Below are 14,046 nucleotides of genomic sequence, written 5' to 3' on the forward strand. Positions count from 1 at the left end.
GACGTCGCATTCTGGACTTTATCACAAAAACTGCTTTCTATAAAAAATATTGCTCTTTTTCAAATTCTTTTTCCACTCATACCTTGAAAGTTGATGTTTTCAAACAGTCCTATCTTTGCAGACATTAAATTTGGAATTAAGGCGAGGCATAACTGGGTATTCTTAACAATTATATATGGATTTACATTGCAATACTGTATATTAATCGATCATTCGTGCAAGCCAATGAGCTGCAAGAGGGAGTGGTGCTGCTTTGTCTCTCATTGTCAGTAAAAAAAAATTTAAAAATTGACTAGAGCATTCATAAGACACTTACCGGAATCCATCACATAAAATTATTTAATGTTCATGCTACAGGCTTATCAAAAAGAACAACTGACTTCATGATATACTTTCATAAATAGCTTCATGTGTAATATCTGCATTTGTTCTTAAATTACATAAATCCTCAAAATTACTCTGATGCTGACAAACTATATATACTGTACAGTAACAGGACATAAGAGTATAGCTAATAAAGACAAATGTAAAATACAATGGTTATTTACTGAATACGTACTATGGTACAGTATTGTAAATTTAAGGACTTAACCTAGCCTGACTAAGAAAACACACAAAAAACACCATGTTATATTAATTATATGATGCATTCTTCTTTGCCACCCAAGGCTTGTAATGGCAGAATTATTTCACTCCAGACTGTCTATACTTTATAGTACAGTAAAGCCTCGGATAACTACGGTATTGTGTCCTCCAATATTGCAGTGTAAAGTGAATCATCGTATTGTTAATCATTAATTACCATTAAAATAAAGCAATAATAATGAGATGTGTTCCAAAGTCTCACCTTTTCATATATTTTGTGTGGCTTTTTACCCTCTTTTCTCCCGATAACAATAAAATTAATGAAAATACAAACTATATTCTTTAAATAATGTTTATGAATGCTCCTTATACAATATAAATCAATAATAATATGGTCACACAAGACGAGATGGGACGCCATTGTTGTTGTCAATGTTTACACCCATAATGTCAGTTATCCATCTGAAACTGAAGAAAATAAGACCCTGGTTGTTCCTGTAGTAAAATTTAAAAAAAAAATGCATGTTTTAATTAATGTTATTTAACGTACAGTAGAAGTAACCACTGATGTTAAAGAAAAAAGTGAGAGACTGGTAGTGGAACTCCAACGTATACATGCACACTCAAGGAAACTGCGTCATTTATCTCATTAAGAATATGTACAAAAGATTCATTATTGTTTATTTCTGATTATGTATTTGATTGAATTAATGTTTGTAGGGGTATATGCAAAATGAACAATACAACTCATTAATAATACGTAGAATATTAAAACACACATGAGGAAACGAGACGGCATTGTTTTCGTTAATGTTTACACCCGTGACGATGGTTCTACATAAGAATCTGAAGAAAATAAGACCCTGGTTGTAGCTGTAGTAAAATTAATGTAAAAAAATGAATATGTATTTTTAAGTGGTGTTATTTAATGTTAATAAATGAACAATAGAAGTAGCTAACCACTAATGGTAAAGAAAAAAGCGCGACGGATTGGGATGCCAATGTATACGTGCGCACTCAAGGAAAGATAGCGTCATTTATCTTATTAAAAATATGTACAAAAGATTCATTATTGTTTATTACTGAATATGTATTTGATTGAATTAATGTTTATATGTGCAAAATAAACAATACAATTCATTAATAATACAGTACATAGAATATGTAACAGCACCTTTGATTTATATAAATATTCACCCAAATGAATAACACCAACTTATTCACCAAGTTATTCAACAGTGACTCAACCTGTTGATGATATACAGACGGCTGAGCTTGTAACTATCTCAGAGGTCGAGCGCAGGTCAGCTGATTAATCAAACAACCGACTGAGACTCTGACGCCTTTCTCACACCTAGAGGGGGGAGCAGAACTTCACTTGATCAGGGACGAACACATCACTCAAGTGTTCTCTCAAAGTGTATTCAAAACAATTCCCTGGAGAGAATTCATAATCTATTCTCTCAGACTATTACTGTGTATATAGCTGCTTTGACAATAAAAGTGCAAACAGCAAGAAGTGTTTACATCAAGCCCTGCCACTTGAAGAGTTCCAGAACTTATTAAAACAATTAATGTGATACCAAAACAGCTATCACAAATATTAAAACACACAAGAGGAGATGAGACGGCATTGTTGTTGTCAGTGTTTATACCCATAATATCAGTTATCCATCTGAAACTGAAGAAAATAAGACCCTGGTTGTAGCTGTCGTAAAATTAATGTAAAAAAAATGAATACTGTATGTATGTTTTAAGTAATGTTATTTAATGTTAATAAATGGAACAATACAAGTAGCTAACCACTAATAGTAAAGAAAAAAGAGAGACGGATTGGGAACGCCAACGTTTGTAAGTGCGTAAATATGAAAACATATCATCATTTCTCTACATAAGAATATAAAAACAACACTTATTACTGTTCAAGTATGTTTTAAATAATAATTATGAATGTAAAACTAAAATTCTACTCACTAATGGTGGTAAAGTCTAAAACATAAGGACCCCCAATGAATGTTGTGTGAGTTTTTACTTAGAGGACGAAGTCATCAGGTTGAACTCAACTCTGGCTGAAGCTGTAGCTTTTCATAAAGATGTCATAGCTATTGCTGAAACTGTTACTGAACCTGTAGTTGTTGCTGAAGCTGCTTATGATGCTGAATTTGGTGTAGCAGAAGTTGATGGTTTAGGCCTTTGAATAATAAAGCTATTGAAAGAACCTTGCACAGCTGCTTTCTTTTCTCATTATACATCTTTAAGTAGAGGTCATATGCATTTTTCACATCCCTGTTAATTTTAAAGCTTTGTTCTGCTAATGGATCCACTTCAGAAAATATGTTCATTGCTTGCTCCATATAATATCCACAGACCTCTCACTCTTTTCATATTGTTTTAACACATCTAGTTTTTCGGCTAAGCTTATACTGTACACTTTCTTTTAGCTTTGAACCAGCACTACCATCACTTGCTCTCTTGCTCATATTGAATAGTTGAATAGGGGCGCAAAAATGCCGTAAGAAATCTGAGAAAGTTTTTTCCTTTTCTTGTTCAGATGTGAAAAAAAAACAAAAGGCCCTCCAAGTTGCAGCTGTTTAAAAAAAGAGTGATGGTAGCATCACCACTCACAAGCCTGGCAGCCTCTGTGCGCAAGACGTGTTTTTTTTATTCGTATAATGCATACAGTGGGGTATGCTATAACGAATCTAATTGGTTCTAGAACCTTGTTTGTTATAGCATTCGTTCGTTATAGGATTAATCCTTTCCAGACCCCCAAATACAACCACTTAACACTGAAAAATATAATATAAAATTGTAAAAATTGTAAAAAAGTGCATAAATATGCATCTAAACCCCTGAAATAAAGAATATCGTTAATACTTGTAGTACAGAAACAATAAATTAGTAAAAAAGAAAAAAAAAATTTTTTAATAATGTTCGTTGTAGGAGTTTCGTTCGTTATAGCATTCTCAATTTTATAGGTAAAACCGTTCGTTATAGGAATATTCGTAGTAGGATCCATTCGTTATAGCATACCCCACTGTATCAAGATTTACTTATTATTTACTGTATATGAAAATTTAATTTAATTTTATTTTTTATTCTATTTTTGCCATAAATACAAATAAAATAATGGTGTAAACTCAATTGGGTCTTGAATTAACCAATGTCTTAAATATGAATTGTTGTTAGAAGAACCGTTATTATCAGAGGCTTTCCTGTACACTGAAATAAGATTTTTAACCATTAAAGTATATGAAGGAAGGATCCATAGTTCCACTAACAGAGCTCTGGCACTATGCCATCTTGGCATAAGCATCTGGTCTCAGACTTCTTTAGTGCACTGCATATTTTCAATGTACTGTACTGTAGTTTAAATTTTGTTTTGGTAATGAGCCTGAAAATCAATAAGATTAGTTATAAGTGATGAAACTGGGGTGTTAGGTGAAATATCAGAATGTCAGGCAAAGCAATGAAGGAGAAATAAACCCATAGATAGCCAAGTGACTTGCCTGTCAATGGACAAGTACAGTACTGTACAGGGCTCCACGGAGAGCTGTAACCACTACCTTAGATAACAAGAAAACGTTAACTTACAGGATCCAGAAGTGCATTATTTTCTGATGGTTCATCTTTCTCATTCTCATCATCTGTGCTGTCTTCCGCCAGAACTCCATCAGAAAAGTGAAGAATTTTCCGAGGCATCTTCGAATTTTGGCATTTACCCTCTTCAGCTTGGGACGGATCTTTCTGTGTAAAATTCACAGCCTAAGAATAAGAAAAAAATAATCCATGTTATTTCCTAATCATCCAATCTACAAAGCCTCAGTCCCCTAGATAGACTCTTCTATTATGGTCATCCCCTCTGTAGGGATGGCTGCAACAGAAGAGGCTCCAGGCCATCCTAACACTACAATACTGTACTATACCCTGTACATATTTTCTTAACCCTGTAACCAAAGAGGTGTTAGACATACTTACTGAACAAGTATTCTGGCTTTTCCATGATTTTCTTCCCAGGAAATTCTGTGCACCAGTATGTCAGTACAGTGGCAAGATGTTTGTTGTACAGTACTGTATAGCCCCATCACAGACACCATAGAAAACATTACTTTCCTCTTCTAGTCCACCAGAAAGTATTAAAATAGAGGTCTACTGTACATCTTTCAAAACTGGCAAAACTTATTCAACCTAACCTTATCTACCTTCGCTAAAAAAAATTCTGAGACTATTAGACTAGGTGTGGTAAGTTGGGTTTGGTTTGAATGGCTCAAGTCATCTTTAATAAATTATTAATATTATTTTTAATTTGTATTGCACAATTGGAAACTATACTGTATTAGAAAAGTTATATAAAACTATGCCAGACATTGATAGAATGAAAGTTATTAAAATTGACAATGGCTACAAATGTAAATACTTGCGACCTTGCTTTGCCAGCTAAGTGAGTGCCTGTAAGTCCTACGTATAATGTCCAATTCCCACTCTGTAAAAGTAAGTTGGATATACAAAAGGCATCCATTCCTAAAGAACTTGCTTCAAATCTGCCTGGTAGCAAGTGGGATACCATGCAATCTGGTAATCACTACTAACCCATGAAAGCAAAGTAAATAATAATAATAATAATAATAATAATAATAATAATAATAATAATAATAATAATAATAATAATAATAACAACAATAACAATAATAATAATAATAATAATAGTAATAATAATAATAATAACAATAATAATAATAATAATAATAATAAATAATAATTAATGGTTTATTGAGTTAACATGGCACCCAAAAGGATGAAAATATACAACAAACAGCGATGACAATAGTTACATATGGTGAAATTGGGGAGTGGGTTACTTGATTGACAAAAGCTTTCAGTACTAAAAGATAACATAAAATGAACATGTACTGTATAGATTAATTACATATTTATTTCTGAGGGAGCTGGTCTTGTAAACAGTCTTATGACTTGATATTGACGCCAACAAAATTGTTCCCACGGTTCGGATGGCCTTCGTACCTAGGTGCTCAGGACAGCTCCCTCCCTGCAACTGTTCATGTCCACCACATGGTCCTGGTAGGTCCTTCAGCTCACACAGGGTGTTGGAGATGGTTTTTGCTCATGTGATGTGGTTAGGAATCCATAATTTCTCACCTGGGTGGAGTAGGGAGTCCTCATTTCTCTCAAGATTTAGCTTGGAGTCTTTCATGGCTTCTCATTCAGTGTTGGTGGTGAGTGTACAGAGGGCCCTGGGCATGTGAGGTCCATATCAGGTGATCATTGACTGCGGAGTGGAGCACCGATTGTCTCTCTAACAACTGTTTCTTTCTTTAAGGTTAATATTGTCACTTTTATATATCGGTTGTGGGTTGTTCATCAATCTTTGCACTGCATTATTGGTGGGAGGATATTAATAAATCCTGCTGGGGACGAGGAGATAGGGGAAGGGGCCAACAGTTTGGCCCTGGCAGCCTGGAGGCGCCAAGTATACGTCTTCACTCCATGGGAGCTGAGGATGACGTGTAAGACAATGATGATGATGATAATGATGAAGGAAGATGGTGATCACCTGCATTTCATCTTAAACAACAACAGTTCAGTTATGATGATTAGGTTAGGCTTGATTCGGTTGGCTTTAGGATGGTTAATCATCAGGTAACCCATAAAATTTTATTAAAAATTATACGATAGCATCACGTGAATTTTTTTCGACCAATCACATTTGATTTTTTCAAAGGAAGCAGCCTGGGTACCATTTTAATTTCATTGACCAATTTTACAATGGCCATGCTGGAGGTTGGTTGTCATTTGTGCTCCTACGATTATTTTAAGTTTATTGCAGAGTTTTACGAGAAAGACAATCATTCTATCCAATTCTTACGTATCCCTGGTCCTTCCACTTCTAACTAAGGTACTGTACATTCGGACATAGCACGATCCAAAGTTTTTAACTACTGAAACATTTAGGTTAGTTTAAGCTAAGCCTACCGGGGATCCGGGAGCAGAGCCCCCTGCTAGGAGTTAGGTTAGGCTTTGTTAGGTCAGATGACTCATTTTCGTTTTCTCCCCCACCCAAAAATCCAACTTCCCAGGCTCTCCCCCATTATTGTTTGGTGGAAAGGGGGGGGGGGGCTTGGGGCAAAACTAGGAATTTCTAAAATAAATGAAGGTCAGATTCATTTAAAACACACCAAAATACACTGGAAAAACATATTGGTCAACCCCTAGGGACTCATGCCCTAAAGTAAAAACTTACCGTTTTTAGGGGTGTATTTTGTATTCACTTGGCCATGATTTTTGTCGGAAAACGTCCCACCCAAAACACCCGATAACTAAAAAACAGGCAATTACCGACGAAAATCAAGGTCAGAACCAATCAAAACACACAAAAATACACTAAAAAAACATAATTTTGATTTTCTAACAGAGTTGTGTGCACTAATACAAATTTACCACAAAAATCACCAAAACTAACTTAACCTAACAAACCTAACCTAACAACTCTGGTATAGGTGTAGAAGAGGGTGACCACCAGAAGGAATTGTCCAAATTGGTTGAAATCTTTTCTACACACTATCATGATATTAAACACAAAAATGGAAATGACAATGCAAAGAACCTAATAGCACCTGACCTAACATACCCAACCTATGGGTTTGTTAGGTCAGGTTCTATGCATTATTGTGTTAATTTATGTGTTAAACAACTTACCTTAATATTGGGGTTCATCAGCAATGGCGAGCAGGAATTCGTGGAAGCGTTCACCATCATTTAATAAACGTCTCTTGAAAAGGGTTTCAGCGAGGTAAACAAAAATGGTGCTAGGAGAATTGTGAAGCGGGATAGAATAAATAAATAAATTGTCAGGTTCTATTAGATTCTATGCATTGTCATTTCCATTTCTGTGCTTAATATAATGTTATTAGCATTATGTAAAAAAATAAATACAAATTAATGCATAGAACCTAATAACCAGACTTAACATACCCAACCTATGGGTATGTTAGGTCAGGTTCTATTAGGTTCTATTCATTGTCGTTTCCATTTTTGAGTTTATCATCATATTAGTGTCGACAAAAATTTTCAACAAATTCTTTCTGGTGGTCATCCTCTTCTACACCTTTACCACAAATCTAACCTAACCTATTGTGTTAGATTAGTTGGTTGTCTACTTGTAAAAAAAAAATACAATTTCTTATTATTCTACGGCATTATTTTTTTACAGAACACAAAGGATAATCTAGGTACAACCCTTTCATATACCATTTCCAACAAACCATAATTAAAGGCGCAATAGCAAACCTTAAAATTAGCAAATATAATACTCACCTGGCCCTGGGACTCATAAGATACACAAAGCTCTGTCAGAGGGAGATCCACGGTACTCATGATTATCTCTGGACTTGTTGCACTTTCTTTTCCTACTTATTTGTACAGTTTAAGAGTGGACATCTATTTCTGATTACTGCAGGTTATCAGATTTCCCCCCCAAAAAATGGGTCCTGTTCTCGGGAGTTCACCAATGTTATGTTAAATTTGTTTGTTATGGGTCACTGGGTGTATCAAGTGTTGCCAGGGTCTACGAGGGTAAATTTCCCAAGTCGAGGCAGCCACCACTACTTATTATACAGTAGTTTTTGTCTACTGTAGAATGGTGCTCCAAGGTCATGTTTTATCCCATGATGAACAGAAAAAAATAAGACTAAACTTCACTAAATATAGCATAATTAATTCCAAATATGTGACCAAACAAACCCTAACTATATCAATATAATTTAATATGTTATTCTGGTTTTAGATTTATATTGACGTTATATTGGGTAAATAAAGATTTTTTGTATGTATTACTTCCATCTTGAGAAATAAATTATACCCTGCGTCCAGCTATGACGCCAGTGGGAGCGGTCCGACTAATTACCCAAATGTAGCCGCAATGAAGTCAAATGATGGTCCTACAAGCGTAAATCGGGCTGTGAATCACTTCTCGACTAGTATTTGGTGTCACGAAGTCACAAAAAATTGTACCTAACCTAACCTAACACAACACAACTCGGATTAAATTAAGTTTACCACTTTTTGTGATTTCGTGACACCAAATAATAATCGAGAAGTGATTCACAGCCCGATTTACGCTTGTAGGACCATCATTTGACTTCATTGCGGCTACATTTGGGTAATTAGTCGGACCGCAGTGGGGGAGGTGGGTGAAGAGATTTCTTTAATTGTGATTGACTAATGCAGTTGTTTATATGCTAGATTTCACCTGGGATTGGTTGTCAGGAATGACCAAAACTGAAAATATTTTGCGGTGTTTAAAAAAAATCAAATAACGCTTAGGAGTATTATTATTTCAGTAATTACATTGTAGTGGATTTCTCCCCTACAAACGCTGTTTGTCGCTGAGCAGTCGACCCCACCAATTCCCCAGTGTTATGCTTCGTGGTCTAGGTCAACCAGGCCGCCATACATCACGGAGCGGGGGTCAACTACTAAGCCACGCCTACCCCCGCTATTTAAGACCTGACCTCGTGGTGACCTGTCTCTTTCTACCCACACCAACCAGTCAGCAACACCTCCTCCTGCTCCGCCTGACTGGTGGTCCTCGCTCCCGCCGGCTAGCATGGCGACCCACAAGCTGGTCCTCCTCTGAGCACCCTCACCAACCAGCTCTCTTTACATCACGCTTGTAACCATGCTGCCTTCCCAGCACCAAGCTGCATTGTACATCCAATACAACATGTATATAGAGAGCACATTGTGAGTTTCCTTTCTCCATCCCATCCTGAGTGTGAACCAAACAACTTGAACCCCACAACATTATTAATTGTTATTCAAATAATTACTTTTTACATCATTCTGTACATTGATCAGTGACACATCATACTTCCTCCACACAGCATCCCTCCCACACACAGCACATTTCCTTCACACAGCATACTTCCTTCATACAGCATCCAGCCACACACAACATACAAACAACATACTTCCTTCACACAGCATGTTTCCTTCACACTGTACTGCGCACATCATTGTCATTCCTAAAAAACCCCCTTTTAATTCTTATTATGCTACATAACATTCAAATCCACCGCCCTTGTAGAATCTCAGAGAACGGGGGTCATTGATAAAGACTGACTCACCTAATGAATGTTACTGAATCATGTGTTGTATTGTACCCAGGTACGGTTATATAATATTAATTGTATTTATTCATAGCATTAAGGAGAGAAGTGTTTTTCCCATTCGTTTTACACTCCGGATCCCTCCCAGTAAGTCCCGCCTTCGAACACAGTTGTCAATATGCGTTTATTCCACTTCCTCCTAGCAAACTCAATCTTGAATTAGTTATGTAAATCAACTTTAGTAATTCGCAAGCCTTTGTCAACTGAGGGTCATCCTTGAATGAGTAACAGTTGGTTTGTGTGTAATTTCTGTCATTGCGTGAGTAGCGATCGCTGGCAACTCAGAGGTGTATAAACCAGTGAGAGACGGAAGGTGGGGTGCTTGTGGTAGAAGCGGTACCGCTCTTGCCTCGCAAGCAAGATGTCACGGGTTCGATTCCCGGGCAAGCAGAAGTTGTTTGGACACTCTTACTAGCCCCCTTGGTCCCTGTTCAACTAGCAGTAAAGTAGGTACCTGTTGTAAATCGAAAGGTTGCGAATTCGTATTCAGGGAAAGTTGTTGGAGCTTCTAAACTTGAACTGACACAATCCGGAGGAGTGGTGACCCGAGAATCACACACCCAACACAGACAAAAAACCAAATACGTGCGCTATGTGCTAACCAAATAAACGCAGTCGTGTAAAGCCACGGCACTATCTCTCCCACTACAATTCCCTTCCTAACCTCCTGCTCCTTCCTCTGTCATCTTCCCAGCTCTGCCTTTCGCTACCAACAACTTTTGGAGCTTCTAAACTTGAACTGGTCTGTAGTGACTTTACCGACCATCACAGAGATCGTCAGTGTTACAGGCGCCAGTGTGATACCCTGGGACATGCCTTGGAGTAATGTCCACAGTGTTGTTGTATGTGTTTGGGATAATTCTGGAATAAGTATCCCATTTTGGGTAGTGGACCCATGCATGAGTTGGTTTCAGTAATAACATGTAGTGTGTTGTGAGTGCATCTCATATGCACTCCCAGCAGTTAGTGAAGTGTCATATGGAAGTTGTAATGTATGTAATGAAATGTAATTTGCAGTTGAGTACACCCTTGGAGTTGCCTTGGCGTTATATGTTAATGATATATTTTTCCCCACCTTGAGTCCATTTTAAATACCCATGTGCCTAGACCCCTCGACATGCTACCAAAAAGAACTGAGGTTAGGTAGTACCAAAAATGAACTGAAGTAAGTAGAAAGAACAATTGAAAGAACTAAGACAAGTTATGGTTTCGCCCTTCTTTCCCCTTATCGATCTGGTCAATGAAAAACCTAACCCGATGCATAGTCCACTACTCTGCACGCTACCTAACGAGCTACATACTGCCCAGAGGGGGTCTGGTGGCAGCGACCCTTAGAAATTAAGAATAGAGTTAAGTTATTCCCCTTAGAATTAGTGATCCCAGGCGGGCAGTATAACACAGCATCCTTCCCACACACAGCATACACACCTCGGCTGTCACTCGTGTGGAGGCCGGCATGGTGTCCTCCTCTGAGGTGGCTGGAGCTGTGGCGACTTGCCCGAGGACGCTCCCCATGAGTATTTGGAGCTGTGTGAGCTGGGTCTTGTGGCCCAGTAACTCAGCGAAGGTTGTCAATACCTTGGCTAGGTCTAATACGTGTATCATTCCTTCTGGTGCCTTGGTGTGTGATTTTTTGTCTTTTCCGTAGTTGTCTGCTGCTTGGAGGGCTGAGGTGTGGCCGTAGGGAGGCCAGGAAACTGGGCTGCACTTTGGGTGTTGACCGATTGAGGGGGTTGGCTTTGTTGTTTTTGCCTTTGGGTTCCCCACACGAAGGTACTTGGAGGGGCTGGTGTGCAAGCGATGGGGGTCGGTCTTGCTGCTGGTCGGTTTGCCTGGACCCTCTTTGTCCTCTCGGAGCATCCAGGGTTCCAGGCGTGGTGTTTGCCCCTGCAGTTGGCACACTTGGGGGCAAATTTTTCCCCATTCTTCAACTTGGTGAGGCAGGAGTGTGTGCCGTGCTTCTGCGGCGCAGATTTCCTTGTACGTGCACCTCGCCTGATGGTGCCCGTATTTCTGGCATCTGAAGCACCGCAGGGGCTCCGGAACGAAGGGCCTCACTTCGTAGATCCCCCAGGTTTGGAGGTCTATGGTGCTGGGGAGTGGACTGTAGTGCATTATGAGCACTTGTTTTGTGGTGGCCGTCTTGTCGGTCGGGGGAGAGCATCTCTCGTCTTTTAGGATCTTCGGATGGTTCTCCAGGGGTTTGAGGGGTAGCTCCTTTGGGTATCAAAGGACTACCGACTTCATCAGTTTCTGGGCGGGATTCAGCTTGGTTGATGCAACGGTGGTGGTGTTTTTCAGGTAAGTGTCGAGGGTGGTGGCGGAGTCCTTGTCTTTGGGGTGAATAATCATCTCCCCCTTTAGGTTGGGCCACACTGAGAACTTGGCCAGTGGATTTTGTTTCTCCATCTCAGTGTTGGCGGCATATGTCGTTTTCGTGTCAGTTTTCGAGATCCGGAATTATGGCAGTGTCGTTGGGGGCGAGCTGGTGGTGGTGATGGGTGCCTTTTGGGCTGCTTGACGGATTTCGTTTCCCGAAAAAGCACGTCGTTCGTTTTTGGTTTTCAACCTTCGTCCAGTTGTCGTCCTCAGTGGTGGTGGAGTTGTTGGGGGCGGTGGCAATGGTGTGGATGACGTTGTTCTTGGTTTTCAGGGCTTCGTGGAAGGCCTGCAGCTGGTCCGCTTTCTCTATGTGGAGCCTGTCGTGGTTCAGGTCGTCGGGTTGGCGGTTCAGGCGGGGGTCGCGGTTAGGAAGGCGTACTCACTCCATAACCGGTGGTTAAGTGGTGTTTTCTTCTTCTTTGGAGGTTTTTCTGTTGTTCAGACCCTACATATTCCGGTTGAGTAGGTAGCAGAGGAATTTCAACACTCCCCACAGGCACTTGATGGCCAGGTGGTCGTACTGTCGAGTGGTTCCTGAGCTTCTCTCCCGGAGCCCCGTTTGGGGAAACCTTCTTCATAGTGTATGTGACTGCTCACTTATAGACGTGAGCTAAGTGTGCCTATTGGGTAAGAATGAGGATTGCTACCCTCTTTCCAGGTGGGCCCACACGATCACGGCTTTCCTGGTGAAAGACTCGGCAGAGGGGTGGGTTCTTGCTCCAACCCCCTTTCATGTTCACAATCTCCTGGGAGGGAGGTGAACAGTTACAGAGGGGACCGCAGGACGAATACACTTTTGAGGGTGCAGGTCCCTAGGCCAGAGCGAAAAAAAGGAAAAATAGTAGAAGGAAAAGAGCTCAAACCACGTTGGGAATATCACGCTATAGCTGCTCTCCAGCTGGAGTGTGGGTCACTCACACCACCAGTGGGGAGGGCAAACTAATGCTCGAAAAACCGAAAACGCTCGTGAGATGTTGTCGATGATGTCAGTGGCGGATGGTCCGGTCAGGAAAGTTGGCCAACAATAGCAGCAGAGAGAGGGCGATCTTCACAGGTCCGGGTCCGGCAGTCAAGTGTCGGCCGATTTGCCACTTGCCATCCGCTTACCAGCCAACCAGAGGCGAGTGACACAGGCATCGCTTTCGGACTGAGCGGTGATTGGCCAGTTACCACCTTCACCTCAGCCAATCAGCAGCGCCGCTCACTTCCGATCTGTCTATCTGATCCGGCAGGAAAACAAATATAACCTCAGACAACATGGATTCCGAAAGAACCGAGGCACAAACACGGCTATTGCATTAATTTATGAATCAATAGCTAACGCCGTCAACAAAAATCAATGCAATATTGTTCTCAGAGACGTATCAAAAGCTTTTGATAATGTGTGGCACGAAGGCCTCAAATATAAAATAATTCAGCTTGACATGCCAAAAAACATGACAACCTTTCTCTGCAACTTCTTAGACAACAGACAAGCCAAACTTATTATAGACAACTACACCGGACAAACCTTCAACATACACAGTGAAGTCCCACAGGGCAGCAACATTTCACCCACTCTGTACACAATATACACAGCAGACATACCAGACCCAAGGCAGTCGGACTACATAGCATACGCTGACGATATCACACAAATAATACAATATCCAGGGAGATCTAAGCAAATGATGGCTATAAGAACAGGAAGAGAAATTGAAGCAATTAACAACTATGAGAGAAAATGGAAAATCCAAACCAACATCCAAAAACTAAAGATCATATACATTGCTAAAATAAATCCATATCCAATCATAATCAACAATCAACATTTACCATATGGAGAAAGTGGGAAAACACTGGGACTCAAAATCACCAGAAACGGTATACACCAACACGAAAGCAAAATTGCAAC

The 14,046-nt window shown here is 39.8% G+C and overlaps 1 protein-coding gene across 5 annotated transcripts in view; it reads right to left on the bottom strand.

The window, feature by feature from the left end:
- The window catches only part of LOC121857691 (protein FAM177A1-like), a 35,844-nt gene extending 27,540 nt beyond the window's left edge, over positions 1-8,304 (bottom strand). The window contains exons 1-3 of one of the 5 annotated variants that reach the window (XM_042353769.1): positions 7,918-8,294; positions 6,845-6,920; positions 4,180-4,350 (exon numbers count right to left, since the gene is read on the bottom strand). In XM_042353769.1, the coding sequence (XP_042209703.1) occupies positions 4,180-4,287 (108 nt within the window). In that variant the 5' untranslated portion in view covers positions 4,288-4,350; positions 6,845-6,920; positions 7,918-8,294. Of the gene's footprint in view, positions 1-4,179; positions 4,351-6,844; positions 6,921-7,917 lie in introns of all 5 variants that reach the window. The other 4 variants (XM_042353768.1, XM_042353765.1, XM_042353767.1 and 1 more) reach the window with 4 other exon arrangements.
- Between the last annotated feature and the right edge of the window lie 5,742 nt (positions 8,305-14,046).

The sequence above is a fragment of the Homarus americanus genome, unplaced genomic scaffold, assembly GCF_018991925.1.
Source record: "Homarus americanus isolate GMGI-L3 unplaced genomic scaffold, GMGI_Hamer_2.0 scaffold16712, whole genome shotgun sequence".
Classification (NCBI taxonomy): Eukaryota; Metazoa; Arthropoda; class Malacostraca; order Decapoda; family Nephropidae; genus Homarus; species Homarus americanus.